Source organism: Micropterus salmoides, unplaced genomic scaffold (genome assembly GCF_014851395.1).
Source record: "Micropterus salmoides isolate LMB-PRFRI ecotype aquatic unplaced genomic scaffold, ASM1485139v1 Ms_hic_scaffold_7, whole genome shotgun sequence".
Classification (NCBI taxonomy): Eukaryota; Metazoa; Chordata; class Actinopteri; order Centrarchiformes; family Centrarchidae; genus Micropterus; species Micropterus salmoides.
Genome location: NW_024044459.1, coordinates 29,186,348 through 29,203,781, shown reverse-complemented (window position 1 = coordinate 29,203,781; position 17,434 = coordinate 29,186,348). Strand labels below are relative to the sequence as shown.

General features: G+C 38.4%; 2 protein-coding genes across 2 annotated transcripts; both read left to right on the top strand.

Moving 5' to 3' along the window:
- The first annotated feature begins 6,923 nt into the window (after nucleotides 1-6,923).
- On the top strand, nucleotides 6,924-8,776 carry nkx2.7 (NK2 transcription factor related 7). Its single transcript, XM_038704522.1, has 2 exons — nucleotides 6,924-7,234; nucleotides 8,142-8,776. The coding sequence occupies exons 1-2, from the start codon at nucleotides 6,991-6,993 to the stop codon at nucleotides 8,705-8,707; spliced, it is 810 nt and encodes a 269-aa protein (XP_038560450.1). The 5' UTR covers nucleotides 6,924-6,990; the 3' UTR covers nucleotides 8,708-8,776.
- Nucleotides 8,777-13,378: 4,602 nt separating this feature from the next.
- On the top strand, nucleotides 13,379-14,617 carry nkx3-1 (NK3 homeobox 1). Its single transcript, XM_038702533.1, has 2 exons — nucleotides 13,379-13,638; nucleotides 13,923-14,617. The coding sequence occupies exons 1-2, from the start codon at nucleotides 13,446-13,448 to the stop codon at nucleotides 14,321-14,323; spliced, it is 594 nt and encodes a 197-aa protein (XP_038558461.1). The 5' UTR covers nucleotides 13,379-13,445; the 3' UTR covers nucleotides 14,324-14,617.
- Nucleotides 14,618-17,434: the final 2,817 nt, after the last annotated feature.

Sequence of the window (17,434 nt, the reverse complement as noted above, 5' to 3'; positions counted from 1 at the left end):
CCTTGTACAAACAGAGTGGCTGTGTAGTCATTGATCATCAGTGTCTATGGAGCTCCTGCATACGAGTTGCAGGCAAACAACAACCATTGTGTGGCATTGTTTTAACCTCTTGATCAAATTCTGAGGGAGGAAAGCACTGTATCCATAGTGCATGCATAGTGTTAGTGTGGTACATCTATTGCCTCTCCCCTCTCCCAGTGTGTTTTATATTCATTATGTCCTTCTCTTTCCCATGAAACTTGTGGCATATTCATCAGCAGTGTGACAAATTAGATGTGCAGTGAAATGGAGTATGACTGAGAGCAGTGGAAGATTAGATCCACTCCAATCTTACCCAGCAATCACTATCCCTTCTTTTCTGTGGGGAAATACCCATGGACGGGAAATAAAATTAGATCAAATTTTACTGGAGTGGCAAGGGAAAGAGATGAAACAGAGCATTATCCATTCCTGCCAAAGTACCTCTGGATTTGTCTTAGAATCAAAAGCAATAGAGTTTTTTCTTCTCAATATGCTGAAAACAATATACCAAACATTTACAAACATGGTTGCACAGTTGCACAGAAAATATAGGTGGATAGATAATGTTGTCTATTATTTTTTCAATTTGCAGAACACTATGCCATTTGTGCACCAAAGTCTGCTTAAGCCAATCAAATTGATGGAGCCAATTGAGCATCATATTAAGTCACTTCACTGGTGCAGTTGAAATGCTCTTGAACGCTCTCGAATGTTGCTTTCTCTCACAGTACCTGACTATTTTAACAGCTCTCCAACTGAACAGTGAACATTGGAAAAGACCGGCAGGTTTCACCAATATGGATGAAGTCATGTTCCACACGATGTTATAGTTTTTAGCTTTCCTTTGCGCCATTTGTCTTACACTACAGCTTAGCCTTTCTGTCAGACATGGAGGATATGATAAGACTTAGAGGAACACGACTACACATGACAGGGTCATTGAGGACGTTGTAAGGAAATATTTCAAGTTCAGTCTCAATGAAAATGCAACTGACAAGATGAGATGAAGATATATATATATATGCTTTATTTTTGCAGTTGCATCAGTGTGTCCTACAATTTGTGAAGTGCACTCTGCAGGACATAAATGAATGCTATTTTCTGACTTATTGATCATCAAGGTTGGCGAAATGAATCCCTTTATTAAAGCCCTTGGCATAAACACAGTGCGGCAGAGACATCTAGTGGCTGAAAACTGGATGTCACATATGTTCAACATGTTGAAACGCAATGTTAAAGTCGTGTTTACATTTCCATCACTGTTATAGCCATATCGCTACCAGGAAGCCCAGAGAACGCCTGAATAAGTAAGACAATACTGGTTTACTGTAGGTAATATGTCTGCCATCTGAAACACTGCACAATTTGGCTCTAATTTGGTCAAAACATGACTACAACAAAGGATGTGTTACTGCTGGTATACTTGCCTCACAGTAAACTACATTAAACCATTTTCTGGGGTTTATGAATTAAGAAGTGTTTAAGTACAGCCAAAATATGTTAAAATACCTACATCATGACTGACCATTAACATTTCAAGAAGCAGTAATACAAATGATAATAGTAGGGGTTTAAATTAGTGTAGAAGAGCAGGTGATGATACATGAACATGTGGGATTGACATTTATCTGGTCAGATGCATCAGAAGACTTTGACAGATGATGCAATTGACGCTATTATGCTTACACTTATTATTATTATTAAAATGCAAACATTGATTCACATATTGGTTACAATGACCCACAAATTGTCTGATAAGGTGGAAAGTGTTTGAAAGTATTCGTGGGAATCTGAACCAGATCCCTAGATTTTGTCATACTGTAATGGGTGCAGTATGTGGATTCAATGTTAATTTCCAGGGGTACAAACATAATGTATAAATCCTCCTCTAGTAGAAGTACTTTTACGTGACTTAGTAAGATTACATGTCATAAAACCACACAACTAAAAGTACAAAAAATGCTCAGTTACATTTACATAAGGTTGCAGGCAATGCAGTATCATGACTGTAACCATTTCAAGACAAATATACAGTGCCAATCAATCCCAAATACACTCATGACTGTAAGATGTCTCCATAGCATAGAAAACAGGTTCAAAGCAAACACCTTGGTTATGGTAGCAAAATGGTACACTACTCTATTCTGCCTCTCCTAACATATATATAAATACACTCTAAAGCTGTAGTTCATGTTTTCCTGATCATGAACCTTTCATTGATACACACTGGTATTAGGTTGGTTGTTTTGGAGGTAACTTATAGGTCCTCTCTAACCACTTGAGCACCCTGCTGCCTAGGATAGCATCTTTCTGCTTCAGTGTCTCTGTATAAACCCAAATGCATCCCATGGAGAATATGAGGAAATGCTCCCATATCTCAGAACTACAGAGTAAGTCTACACTAAAACGTCTCCCTCTCTCCTGAAAGGAATTGTCAATGTCACATAACATTTTGATGAGTATATTTAGTTGCTTGTTGGCCACAGGATTGCTGGGTTCAGTTTCACTCAGTACAAGACACCTTTATCTCCTCTTTCAGCTGCTATCAACCTCCTATTTTGCTGTATGATGAATTAGGGGTATTTTGTGGTAAACTGTACTTAGCAAGCTTCTTATGTTACAGTGAGGGGACAAATGGTGGAATCAATAGGAAAGGCTTTGATTTTAAGGAACAGGAGTCACAGAAACTCAGAGAGGGCATTGCTTTAAGCCCCCAGAGAACTCTGCTGTAATTATAAAGTAATTTACCCATCAAACTGGACACCCTGAAATCCCCAAGGTGTCAAACAATTCAAAGTTGACTTCAGAGTTTTTTTACCCTCTGCTTTTGAAGTTCAGGTTTCTTGGTTTACGAGATGTGTTGGTTTCACAGAATATCACTGTTGAGAAGCTAAGCATTGCAGTTTTAAGGTTCTGTTTAACCATAATTTAAGACAAAACATTCATCTTACTTAGAGAGCAGGTCCAGGGAGTGGCTAAAGCAGCATCTACAGTGGATACAGATGTTGAATACTACATATAATAACACACCAAATGCAAATGCATTTTCGAACTAAATATCCATGTGTTCAAATCACATGACTATTTTTCATGGGTTCAGCTGCTATGCTTATGATGAGACTTTAATTCATAATTCATTTTTATAGTCTATACAGTAAATCAAAGCGCTCAAAGGTCTCTCCTTTATTGAGTTATATACCTTTTTTGTGCATGTAATAAGTTTGAAAAGTGAAAAAGCCCAAAGTCCAGCCCAAATGGAGTTCCCATCTCCCACAGAAAACATTGCTCTGAACTGCTTGAAAACAGCTCCTTTGTTTCCCTTTCATCCCTGTGACGTCACAGGGATGAAAGTAAATGAGCCTCATTTAACGCTTGCCAAACAGCTAGTCCGACAAGCCCTCAAAAACATCATTGGAAAAACACACCTCACACCTCTCCTCTCCCTTCCAAACACTAGCTACCCTCCAGACACTCAATGGACATAAAGTTGTTGCTGTGATGTAGAGACAGAGCTCAGTTAAAACTTTATGGATGAAAGATACATTTGTTACAGATTAATAACTCACCACTCTGAAACTCTTGTTCTAGTCTGTGTTGCTAAGCTTTTGTTTTGAATAGCCTATTGATGGAAAAAATAAACTGGTAAGACTTAATTATAATGTTAAAACGCAGACTTGAGTAATGCACAACTAACGAATGAATAATAATGATTTAATTAATTAATTAATGCAGGATGTATCCCAGATTCCTGTTTCTCTCTTTTAAGAGATCATCAAACCACTATGAGTTTATGTGATTAGTTAACGCTTAATGGATCATAATGATAAAATCAGTATTCTAAGTTGTATGCCACCAAATTAGCTGGAATCTAGATATAAAGAACATGGCACTTTGACACATGCATTCTGTTTATATTTTATTCTGTGAACTCTTTCTCTTTCTACGTCTTCACAACGCAACTAATAGCTCCACTCAGAGCTAAACAGTCCCTCATTTCACTAAACACCACCAAGTTGTCCAGTCGGATTGCATTCATCAGGAATAGTTTGGAGCCCAGAGTTAGCGAGTTTGATTATTAAAAGGTACTGTAGGAGAAGAGGAGCATGTTCTTCTTGGAGGAGACTGCAGAAGTTCCCAGCCTGACTTGGAGAAGTGTCAAGTCAGTATCTGCTGGCCTTGAGATTCATCATTGCAGAGATTGTGAGGGTCATCTGTTGAACTTAATTAAGTCAGTGTTCATCTTTGTTGAGAAGGTAGTGATGAGCACACTGTTTTATCACTGCTGAACATCCTCTGCTGAGATTTGAGGTTTGGAGGGTCAACAGGCATGGACCAACCTGACAAGCAGCAGAGGGCAGAATCTGGATAAGAACCAGGTGTCACCTGGACGTCCCTTACAAGTCAAGAACAGCTGCTGCTGTGGACACATGGAGACCAGCAGCTTACACACCTTGATGAAAGAAGCCATTGCTGTTGCTTTTTCTATGACTAAAGCATAATCCAGTATTCTGTACAGACTAGTCACTGGCCTTGTGGGGTCGTTATTGGCCGATGAGCTCACTGAGTTCCTCTCCAGATTTGCCCCTGCTTTTGTTACATTCTTGCCATTGGACAAGCAGTAGTGTGATCTGTTTTTTAACATGACACGAGCAGCAGCAGCCACCGTAGCAAGCTACCTGCCATGCTATGGTCAGACTGTTTTGCCACTAATTCACTTGCTGTACCACTTACAGTATCTTGCCTGCTTCCATGCTCCTTCAATTACCCACTGGAAACAGTCATTTAATTATTTTGACAGACAGCCAAAGGTCTGAGATTCTTTATGAAATAAAGTTTATATGGCAGCTTTGAAAGAAAAGCATGCAGGTAAATGGTAAATATAGTTCAAATGACAATATTATTTTATTGCAGATGAGTAATTAAAGTATTTTTATTATATTTTCAGATATTTCACATTCTAAAATTGGTTTAACAAACCACAACCAAGAGGCTTGTGACTGAATACGCAGACAACTGGAGCACCTTATACATTTGTTACAAGTGCTTCACAGAAACATAACAAAGAGGAATACTATTTGTGTGCTCCAAAGCCACATGAAGCAACCCCTCACACAGGGTGACTAAACTAGCTTCAAGTTCTCCTAAGCAAAAGAAAAGGATGAAACAAACTACAAAATGGTAAACAAAACTGGTTCAAAACAACAAACAAAAGCTCTTAATGGTCATACATGGTGAAGGATTTGAGCTTTTCAAAATGAATAAAATTATTGGAGCTGAATATGACAGACCAAACACTGAACACTTGCAGCCATAAACCTCTGTTAGACCTTGTCTGCAGCAGGATTTAGTAAAACCTCAGAAACAGTGAACTCTAGTGGCATTTAGGGGATTTGTACAGGACACAGCAACTGGGTTTACTGGTGTGGATTGAACCACAGGTGCAGATTAAACAGTTTCTGAGGACACAGCAGTGGGGTGGATTTTGTTTCAGACAGCTTCAAACCTTTATTCAACTGTCAACAGCAGCAAGCCAATGGTCCTATAGTTCACTTACACTGTTTTGTTTTTTCCCCTGCTTCTTCTAAGGCCCCATGTGGATGTTTACTGGTTGTTCTGTTAATTCTGTTAGGACAGTTTCAATCCATACAGTTCTTGTAATTTCTCTGAACCAAGTAAAGCCATCATACTCCACCCACATTTTAAACTGAGCACAGATTTAACTGACCAGCCTAACTTTTCAGGAAAATGTATATCTGTTACAGTTACCACCTATACTGTGAGTTAGCATTCATAAATTGTCCATTAAAGTGTTAGCTGATAAATTCATAGTGATTTGATCATTTCTTAATATTAAGAAACAAGAATCATGATACATAGGCCTACTATAATTCATGCATTCAATTATAATGAGTTCTGCATTATTAAATAAGCTTGTTTTTATGAAGTGTTACAATTTACCTTGTCATCTGTTATTGCTCAAGTCGCCTAAATAAAGGACCTGTCAACAGTTTCAATCACTGCTTTAAAACACTCCTGCTCAGACTTATAAGTGCCCTCCATACATCTACCTGCGTCCTGCAGTGGGACAGGCCATGTCTGTCCCTGTTCCTGTCTGTGTGGACGCGCGTCTCGGTCTCAGTCAAGCATCGCTGGCTGGCGCCGCTGCCTCTCCACTTCCACAACATCAGGTATAGTGTTACTGTTTGTTGTGGCCTGAGAACACTAATAACGTGGCAGGAAAACAATGTTGATGGCAAAGCTGTTCAACATCTCCTAAGATCACTCAGCCCCCCGAGGACATGCATGCTGATTAAGTGGCTTTACTCGGCTGACCAGAAGCGTGGTTTAGGTACACACTGAATGCATTACTCCCTTTTAAACGGGTTAATTAATCTGGGGTAGTTTCACTTGTTTCTGATCAGGCAAAAGCGTTTGTTTCAATAAATTTTCGGCCACAAACTTTGTCCTTCACCTATGTCTGGAAATCCATGAAAAAACTAGGATGTTTTTTGCGTATGTTTTCCATAAGAGCAACGTTAAAAGGAATAATGTTATTTTTTAAAAACAAAATCAGTAAGCAACCCCTCCCATGTCACAAAAACAAATCGTTACAAAATAGTTTTATATCACGCCAATACTGCAATTAAGCCGTGAACGCTTATTTCCTAATGAATCCTCTTAATTAGACCTATCTTCTCACACAGAGAGCATGCAGGGTGGATATGATGTGAGGTGTTCCTGTGTAAGGTGAGAAGTTGTGCGCGCAGGCTGGGTGTTGGCCAGTGTTTTTGAGAGGGGTGACAGATATATCTCTACCTTGATCTCTAGCTGGACCCTTGCATTATTTAAATCTTCCCAGGCCCTCGTTAACCAGTCAGTTACGAGATACGTCCGGCAGCATCACCAGAAGCCCGAGCACACCGCGTGAAAAGGATCCAAATCATTTTACAGCCAACTAAGAGGGTGGTGATGCATCCCAGTTCAACCACTACGACACCTTTTTCAGTGAAGGATATTTTGAAGCTGGAGCACCGCCATGATTTTGAAAATGAATTCTTGATGACTGATCAAGTTGTTCCGATGCATTATCAGCACGTGCACGGTGCGTCCCGGAGCGGGGAATTGTTTGACTGCCAACCTGAGCCGTGCGTCTCTGGGATGCAGGAGAAGCTCGATGCCCACAACTCAGCAGCAGAGGAGACAAATGAGCAGGGTGAGATTATACGATAATCAGTCAGCTCCAGGTATAAACGCCTTGCTGATGGTTGGTTACTGTAGGTTTAGGCCCACTTGACGGAATGGGTCATTGAGCGTTTGACAGGAGGGATAAAACCTGCCACGTTTTCCTTTTCCTTACAATCTATCAATTTGAAAACAAAAATATTAATTTATCTTCAGTAAAATCGAATACACCGAGAAGCGCATACATTTGCAGTAATTAATCACCAAAAATTCAAAATTGATCAACTAAACTTATGGCAACCGAGATTTCTTTTTATTATTCGGTCACTATGTTGAACTATTACGATTTTTATAGGTAATCACGTGCACGTAGTTTAAGGAGAAAAGGGGCACACAAGTGCTCATTTTTCTACTGTTTTGCAGGCTCTTTATTAACTAAAACATTAAACATGAACTTGAGGAAAGTATAATAACTATATAGGCTACTGTAATAGGTTTTGATTTTACTGTTAAACCAGGTTACGTCAAAATAATCACTTCCTGCAATTTTATTCAGCACATCTTGTTTTTCATTTTACTTTATTTTTAAGTTAGTAAAAATAGTTTTTTAATGTTAAAGCAAAAAAAACATGAATATGTCTATACTATAAAATATAGGCTACTGCAGAAATAATACAATGCAAAGCAGGCCTATGTAAAAAAAAAAAAAAAGAGAGAGAGAGAGAGAGAGAGAGAGAGAGATATGGGGAAATGCCGCAGAAACACATTCAACACCATCAATTGATTTTTATTTTTATTTTAGAAAAATAAAACATTATTACATATTAAAAGTTATTTTATAGAGTTTAAATAAAGTTTGTAGCTTTTTTGGAGCAATTCAAAAGAAGAAATTTAGATGTTTGGACAAAGTTTGAATTTATCTTTTTTCTCATGTGCAGAGATGATATGCGGTCTTGACAGTTCACCTGATTGTGACAAAAACTCAAAAAGCAGACCCAGGCTGCGCAGGAAGCCCCGGGTCCTCTTCTCCCAACCCCAAGTGTCGGAGCTGGAGAGGCGCTTCAGACAGCAGCGCTACCTGTCCGCCCCTGAGAGAGAACACCTGGCCCACATCCTCAAACTCACCTCCACACAGGTCAAAATCTGGTTTCAGAACAGGAGGTACAAATGCAAGCGCCAAAGGCAGGATAAGTCTCTGGAGCTGGTGGGGTATCCACCTGCGCCGAGGAGGGTGGCGGTGCCGGTGCTGGTGCGGGACGGGATGCTCTGCAGCGCAGGTTCACATTCAGCACCTTATAATGTGACTCTTGGACATTATAATCCTGTGTTTGCATACGGAAACAGCAGCATGTATGGCTGCAGTTATCACAGTGTGTCACCTGCACCCGGTGTGACTGCCGCACAGATGTCCAATAACCAGCTGGGTGATTTTACAGGTAACAGCGAGGGGCCCTTTAACCACGGACACTTCCAGGCTTCATTACAGGGTGTAGGAAGCTGGTGATTGAAGGGTTACAAATGTTCTGTATAGTAGAAAGCGATCAAATGTATCAATGTCAAATCTTTAATGTATATTTTGTATGGACTTGCGTCTATTATCAGTTTTGTCTTGTTGAAAAAATCCTAGGCAAATAAAAAATCCGCTGTTTGAGTATATATTCTTATATTCTTCATTATATTTTTCTTCGATTATGAGCTAAATATAGTTCACACTTTAAATAGCTACACATTGTGAATTATGTATACGATTTAAAAATGGGGACAAAAACTATTCTACAAACTAATCTGCTTACTTGGAATTAAATCATTTTTTATTTTCATTTATTGTGACAATTTTTATATTTTTCTTTATGTAGGCTATATCTAAACGGTATTTCAAAAAATGACTAGCCTACTAACCGAGTCAGTTAAATTGAAATATTTAATTTGTTAGACATACAAAGCTTTGAAATGTTTATTATAATCTCTACAGCTCGATCAATTGCTCCCAGTTAAAATGTTCCTCTCAGGATCCAATTAAAAATAACATACCTGATTGGAAACCCTTTGGTAATTGGTCATAGAGCGGTCGTTTGCGCAGTTTATCAACAAGAGCCATCAAAAAAAAACAAAAAAACCCCCAACAACTAATGGATGAAGTGAGATGTGACCTGAAAGGGCTGCTCTATCAAACTGAGCTCATTATTGTCCCATTCACAAATCCGCTGATAAGGCTGGAGAGCCTGCTGTCCCAGAGCTTTGCTTAGTAAACAAACCCGCAGACAGAGTGGCTCTTTAACTTTTCTAAACTTTCAATCAAACGGGAACCAGTTCCAGTCTGACCTGTCGCTCACAGATGAGCCCCAGATACGACTGAATTCACTTGCACTGTAAAAAAGAAGAGATTTCTAAGTTGCATTACATTTCACGGTGTTAATTGGTTGTTACACTTAGTAGAAATGCAGCACCTGAAGGTTATGGCAACTAGTAAAAAAAATAAATAAATCTAGAATGAAATGTGGGGGGATTTAAAATATCACATCAAAAGTGTATAGTGGAAAAGATTTAAAAGTTTTTCTCAGCATGCAACTAGCATGCTTCAGCTTTCAAATTATAAATGAATGAATAGTGTGTCAGTGTGTCATTTTTCATGGACATGGACACTGAAGCAAGGAGCCTGAGGTGGAGAGAGGAGCTGAAGGAACATCTCTGTACAGATAAGCATGAAGCTGTAGACACAGAGGAGACTAGAGACACTTTAAGAGATCAGATAATACCTCTCTCTCTCTCTCTCTCTCTCTCTCTCTCTCTCTCTCTCAATTCAATTCAGTTCAGTTCAGTTCAAACAACAATATTGCCACAGCTTAAAAATAATGAAAAAGAACAATTAATGTCATACAGTTCATTAAATAAAAATAAATAAACAGTAAAAGTGTGTGTTTGTGTGTGTTAAAATAAAAAATATATATTTAAAAAATTAAAATAGAAAAAGTAATCATGTGCCTGTACTGTAAATTAAATTCCTATGGTTCATCAAATAAATAAAATAAAATAAACAGTAAAAGTGTGTGTTTGTGTGTGTGTTAAAAACTAAAAAATTAAAATAAAAATATTAAATACAAATAAATTACATTTTCTGACACAAATGTGCTAACCTTTGCAAAAGATTTTTTAATGAAGATTAAAATGATTAATTTAATAATTATATGTAAAATAGGCAACATAGTAAAAAAAAAAAAAAGAAGAAAAAAGGTTCTATTTCACTTTCACCAAAGACTTGCCAAAGTTATACATTTTTAGTTTATGTGCAGTATTTTTTTATTGTGATCTGATCACATTTCAGGATTTGGTGAAACATTGTCGTGCACAAATATGCACATATGATAATTACAAACAGAGTGGGAAATTGAGGTGCAAAAGGGGCAGAAAGGAATAGAAAAAGAGATAACAGCGTGCGTGCGTGTGTGTGTGTGTGTGTGTGTGTGTGTGTGTGTGTGTGAGAGAGAGAGAGAGAGAGAGAGAGATGATGTGATAGAGATATGTATGAATGAAGGTAGAATCCCAAAATAAAGATGCTTGATTACACTGTTGGGATGAGGGTCAGTTTAAATAGAGGATGACGTGTCTGGCCATCAGTGAAAGACCCATTATGGTTTACTCAACTACTACATGCTGTAGTTACGTCAGCTTTAGAAAAGAAGACAATCTCTGACTATGTAATAGCCTTCAAATGTCAGTCTGATTATCTACTGTTTATGATTGGTGCTGAGATGATTCACAAACCCAAGAGCAGAGTTCCTGTGTCCAACAATCCTCTCTGTATCAACTAAATCATGCAGTTATGAGGTACATGAAGATGAAACAATCCATGACAGATAACTATTGACCATGCATAATCAGACTTACTTCAAACTATACTCTGATAAAACAGCTCAATGTATGGTTGTTGTTCCTGCAGTTTGAAGTGGTTACTGGCTTTGCTGCTCTGTGAGGATGTGTGGCTTTAAAGCTCCCTCTAGTGGAAGACCCCCACATTACTTTCACATGGCAAACTTAAAACAGATTTGTCCGTAAACCTCACATTCACCTGTTCAATTCGATGACATATTTGTTATGTCTGGCAATACATAGAGTGAAGAACTTGTGCTATAGCACAGTTGTAGGCAGCAGTTATACAACACTGATGCTGAGCAGATAAAACTGATGAATCCACAGTTATTACTGACTACTTGTCATCTCAGACAAAGAAATAGCAGGAAAACAGAAGATTGATTGCACAACAACTTTCGGTGGCTCAAAGAAAAACATCGTAACCACATAGCATGTACTGTGGAAGACAAATGATTCCCCAGGCTAAAAGGTCAGAGGTTCCACTTTGTCACATGTGATGCAGAGCAGCTAAATATCTGTGCAATGAATGCTTAGGACACAATAGATAGAAATGAAATGTCATTGTTCTCAACTTAGGGCAATCATGCAGATTGTCTCAGAATGACAGCAGAGCATGACAGCATAGTTGGTAGAGCCTCGTCATTGAAGTGAGCGCATGTTTTTTCTTATTTGGCCAAGTGAATATGCTTTTGATGACAACCAGACATGTGTTTGATGTGTTTTTTTAATATGATAATGTAGTGATCAGGGCTAGAAATAAACATCTGAATTTTCAGTGGAATCAGATAGTTGCTAAAATTTAATTTTTTCCCGACCTACTAGATGACCCTCTTTTTACACTTGTTTCCATATTCAGAATGTTTGGACCCAAAAAGGCACGTAAGGACTCTAAAAACAGAAAGAAAAACTGTGTCTAGACAGAGCGATAAAAGTTATTTGTGCTTACAGTTCAACATACTTGTGCAGACAGACGGTCGTAGACAAAGAACTCAGGGTGAAACATATCATACTGATGATCTTAATACTGTGTTGACAAGACAGCAGCTAATGCTTAAGAGGAACCCCAGTAGATTTAAAACAGATGGCGTTTATAAATGATGATTCACAACGCACAACAGAACATGCTAAAGTTTACATCAGTCAGTGTGGCCTTACATTTATGTTCATACTGCACATAAAGCACACAGCACTTAACACAAGTGACAATACGATGACAGAAAGTTTAAATGTTGCACTTTCATTACATTAAAGCAGTGATAATGCAAGCACTCGTCAATGTGACATAGTGGTTTTAGTGACTGCTCGCTGTGTGGTTTGGTGCCAAGAAAGGTGGAGGAGTCAGCGGGGAGGCCAGGGGGCACAGAGAGGATCATGTTTATCATACCTACATTCACACATTTCCAAACAAAGCATGAACTCCCCGAGGAACACAAACACTGCTAGTAGACGTCTCATTCTCTGGAGAAAGTCTGGCTGAACCACAGAGAACAACAAACAAACAGCCATCGAGAAATTACTGTGTCCGTTGAGGAGCCGGCCTAAATGTGTCAAACTCATTAGTGCATGACCACACACTCTGACACCCCCACCCCCACTGGGACACTACTACACTGGGCTAATATGACATACAACTTGAAAGAAATTACCCACCTTACTCTTGAATAATATTTCTGTCTGGACTTCTGGTGTGTCTTGCGCAGGATTTTAGAAGTTTTGTCCACCTCTGAAAAGGAAAATGACATTCTGTATGAACATACATTGATTGATCTGATACTAGTACATTGTCTAATTTTGTAGGCCATAAAGTTCATTCATAGATATGAGTAGTTTGTGCACAACAAACACAACATTAAACTACAATATTCAAAACATATAGTATAAATACACAGATCATCTTTCATTATACCTTCATGAAGGTAGTATTCATCGCAGAGCTGTTGGACAGATTTAGGTATGTGTACTTTATGAACCAGTATATGAGCGTATAGTATTGTGCAAAATCTGCGTAAAAAGGGAACTATAATCATGTATGATAAAATGTATACATAGCCATATACAGTTGTATAAGTATGTAAGTTGCCCATTTTAAATCAATGAATTCAGTAATGATTAATCCTTCTTTTTGATAAGACATTATCAGTGTTTGATATCAGAAAAAAAAAGTTGATATGAAGGGGAAAACAAAAGAAAGTTACTGAAAGTGGAAGTAGAGTAATAGTTGGCCCGCCTCCCTCCCTTGTCAGTGCAGTCGGAGTAAACCCGCCCCTGCTCGTGTATAAATTCAGACGGTGTGACTGTGTGAGGAGACACACTGCTTCAACTCCCGCTGTAGACCTCTGGGACTGAGAGGCCTCTGATTTGTGGATTACTGGATGGAAATGTCAGACACAGTCAAACCTGTGACCTCCTTCCTCATCGAGGACATCCTCTCCATTAAGGACAGCACAAGATTTAATGGCAAACGCTGTTCACAGAAGATTGACAGATGTTCACAATGGAAAGAAGAATCTGAAATGTTGTCAGAGCCACTCTGCCCTCAGGAGACAGCGTTTGGAGTGCAGACAGGTGGGCTCCTGCAGGCTGTCAGTTACATGAATGTGATAGATAGATACGTGTTTTTGATTTTATTTTGCAGAATAATGTTTGAGAAGATGCAATAAATCCATGTGAGATTAGTTATAGGTGGGAAGTTGTTGCAGTGTTTTTTATTAATAGCTAAAAATACCTTATGATGATCAGGAATTTCTTTTTTAGCCAGTGCTTCACAGCCTGATATGCAGATTAGACCATACTGACTGTTACTGAGTAGTTTCCCTCTTTAATGACCCGATCACATCTCTCCTTCACAGAGTCTCTGGACACTTCCTTTCCCAGTACCTCGGAGTCCAGCACTTTTTCCTCCACAGGGAAACAGAAGCGCTCCAGAGCTGCTTTTACACACCTCCAAGTGCTTGAATTGGAAAAGAAGTTTAACCATCAGAAATACCTGTCCGCTCCAGAGAGGGCTCACCTGGCCAGCACCTTAAGACTCACTGAGACCCAAGTGAAAATCTGGTTTCAGAACCGAAGGTACAAGACGAAACGAAAGCAGCAAACATCAGAGTTCTGTAAGGACTTGTACAAAGCAGAGGGACTGGGCCTGAGAGACGATTTGGTCCGATCATCACTAATCACCTCCTTCTGCAAAGCTTACCAATACAGACCCTACCTGTGGGACTACGGTGGCCCCTGGGGGCCAACGATATGGTGAAACAGAAATAATGCATATGATGATGTATACTGATAAGCCTGTGTTTAGTATCCCTTATGTTTAGGCTTCATGTTTACTATCAAAGTAGATTCTCTGTTATTTGACACTGATTTTAAATCCAGTGTGTGGCCATGTTTTACCTTTACCAGTGTACCATCTAAAATTATTTTGTTCACAAACACATCTTGTCATTTTTCATGCTTTAAAGAAAAAAATGATTGTTGCGCAATGAAACATTTGATCACTGAAGTCAATTTTAGCAGTTCATTATTAAATTAATGTTGATACACTATACTTTGTTTTTAAAGCTCTCTGTTGAAAAAATATGGAAAATACATTAAGTCAAGTTTTGGGGAATACAGTTTGAGATGTAGCCCAGTTTGTTGTGAAATTATATTACAGCAAAACATAAAGTGGGACAGTGGGAAAATACTGAAATTGTTTATACCAGTAAATTTTTATATATACAGAAAACAACCAATGTATATAACAGTTAGTTTTAGTTGACTGTGAAGCAACAGTAAACTACATGGTAAGAGTAACACAATAATATAGGTGTTTTACACTGAAGACATTTAAACTTTCAGTTTGGAGTAACTCTGATAATACAGTAAAACTACATAAGAAGATAAGACTAGACAGAGATGAGGGTGATCTTGTAAATGAGGGCTAAAGAATGAGATGTGATTCCTTTAAAGAGCCCCTGACCTGATTACATGGAGATAAACTGCTCTTCAAGTTTTCTTGAGGTGATATCATAAGGAAAGCTGCGTGAAACTAAGAAACTGCAATTTCTAATCTGAGAAATTTTGGGGAAATTAGTTTAAAATTTCTTTCAAAAATATGAACAGAGTAGTTCAGTTAGATAATGGTATTTTAGTCAGACATTTTTTTTATCTTAGACGGACTGCGCCATCTCATACATCAATCAGAGGTTGACAGTTTTGTATGTGCCACTGCGTGAAGTAGTGAAGTGATCATGTAAATTTCATTAGTATAGTAACAAAACCTGTTTGTTAACATGATCATCACTGTGTGATATACAGAGGGTAAGAGACGGGGATGGGAATAAGACATTGCAGTAAAAAGCTCTGTGGCCATTGTTGGTTATTCAGGAAAATAACACAACCTTTATGAGTAAAAAAATACTTTGAACATGTTAATACAGAATTTTCTATAGACCTTCAGACAACCAGTTCAAATAATTCCATTGTCAAACCTACAGAGACACATTTTGTTGATTTTGTATCATTTTAATTAAATGGTTGTTCACTCTAGTGTCTGCCATAAAATGTTCTGCCAGATATCTGTTAAAACGACTCCAACAATAAGAGCTAATCAAATTACAGACACTATGCAGAGATGACTAAACCAGATTCGCATGCACATAATTTACAGTTGTTTCACATACAATTTTGACTATAAGATGTAAAATATAGTTTTTAGATATTAGAGTGACCGGATCCAGAGGGTCTGAGCTAAATACCCCACAACAACCATGTACGCACTCCAGTTGTGAGGATATTCCTACAGGCCTTATACTTCTTATACTACAACATTTACAGGTATCACGGGGTTTACTGCACACATGCGCACTCTTCTCTCGTCCCATGGCAGTTGCATTTAACCTTTAGCTTATAGGGCGTCTATCAACCACCTGCAGGTGTGTGACAGTATGAGAAAGGCTATGTCCTTGAGCTGCCCTGCCACAGATATGACAGGTAGATATGCAGGGCTCTTTGTTATCTTTGTGTGTACTGATATTATCCATGACTTGAATAAAGAATGTCGCCTCCTTTTGTTATCACACGCGTCCGGTACAATAAGTATGGGGCCCTCCACAGGTGAGACCAGGAGGCTGAACCAGGAGGCTGAACCTTCAAGGTTTGATGAAGTTTGATTGTGTCTATCAGTTATTCTTCGTATCTGCTGATGTGAGTAATATGAGTAACATATAAACACATTTTTTCTGAATGAAAATAGAAAATAATAACAGCATTATGTTTTGGATGGCAGGATAGTCTGTCTCAGCTAACAGCTAACCCATCCACACCTTAATATCTCTATGAAAAGGCCTTCACATTCATGTGTATGCTGCTGCTAGTCAGTGCATCTGCTTCAAATGTGATGTGTTTGCAATCGAATTAAGTAACATTGATCTTCTGTATTTTCACCAGCATCGGCGTCTGTAAAATCATTCTGCAAAGTCAAAATATGACCATTTTCAGATCCAAATATGAATAAAACTAGAATGAATAAAACACACACACACACAGGCAAACATTGTTGAGCTTCATCTTTTTGAGCGAGGAGAAAGGCCAAGGATGTGCATGATTCAAATTAAAGTACGCATGTTAGTCATTTCACCACAATGTTGGATTGTAGGCATACAGTGAAGTGCCTCTTTGAACAAACATAAGGGTGTGAAATATTCCCTTAAGAGATTTCTATCATTGCCTCAAATGAAAAAAAGTATAACTCTCCTCTACTGACATTCATGAGCTGTTTAGAAAAAATAATTTACAAATTCACCTATTTATATAAAAGCTGAATTCCAACAATGCGTCCTAAGAAGTGAGCATAGCTTCATACAGGTTGGCATACCGGGCTGAGTCAGTACAGTGCTGATAAGATGGTATGCAGGATTTAGTGCTTTACATATTTAAACAGGGTACGTTTGTAGTAACATAACCAAAGTGTGAGCAGAGGACTGATGGAACTGATAAAGGGAGACTTGAGAGCTCTCACGCCAGGAACATGTCTGACTTGTGCTTAGGCAACAAGTGTCAAAAGATCATCATAATCTTTGGATTTCCTTCCCCCTTACTGAGAAAAACATTGTTTGTCTCCACATTCCTGTGTGGATCAAGTGGTGGTCATTCCTTAAACTTTTAAAATAGATATGAGCCTAAATCGTTCAGTCCTGTTAAAATGGGCATCAGTTTATTTATATATATATACATATGGAATGTATCAACTTACAAAGCACAGAGAAAGTTTAACATACTGTGGCACATCTTGGAATGTAAAAGTTCAGGTGAAAAAAGGCATCTTAATGATTTCCTTAAACTAAAGTGAGTCCTTATCAACAGCACCATTCATTCTAGGTCC

Bases quoted from the DNA above. Each gene is read 5' to 3' on its own strand.
- nkx2.7 (XM_038704522.1), top strand. From the start codon at position 6,991: ATGCATCCCAGTTCAACCACTACGACACCTTTTTCAGTGAAGGATATT. The intron at 7,235-8,141 runs GTGAGATTATAC...TCTCATGTGCAG, and splicing joins AGAGGAGACAAATGAGCAGG to AGATGATATGCGGTCTTGAC.
- nkx3-1 (XM_038702533.1), top strand. From the start codon at position 13,446: ATGGAAATGTCAGACACAGTCAAACCTGTGACCTCCTTCCTCATCGAG. The intron at 13,639-13,922 runs GTGGGCTCCTGC...TCTCCTTCACAG, and splicing joins AGCGTTTGGAGTGCAGACAG to AGTCTCTGGACACTTCCTTT.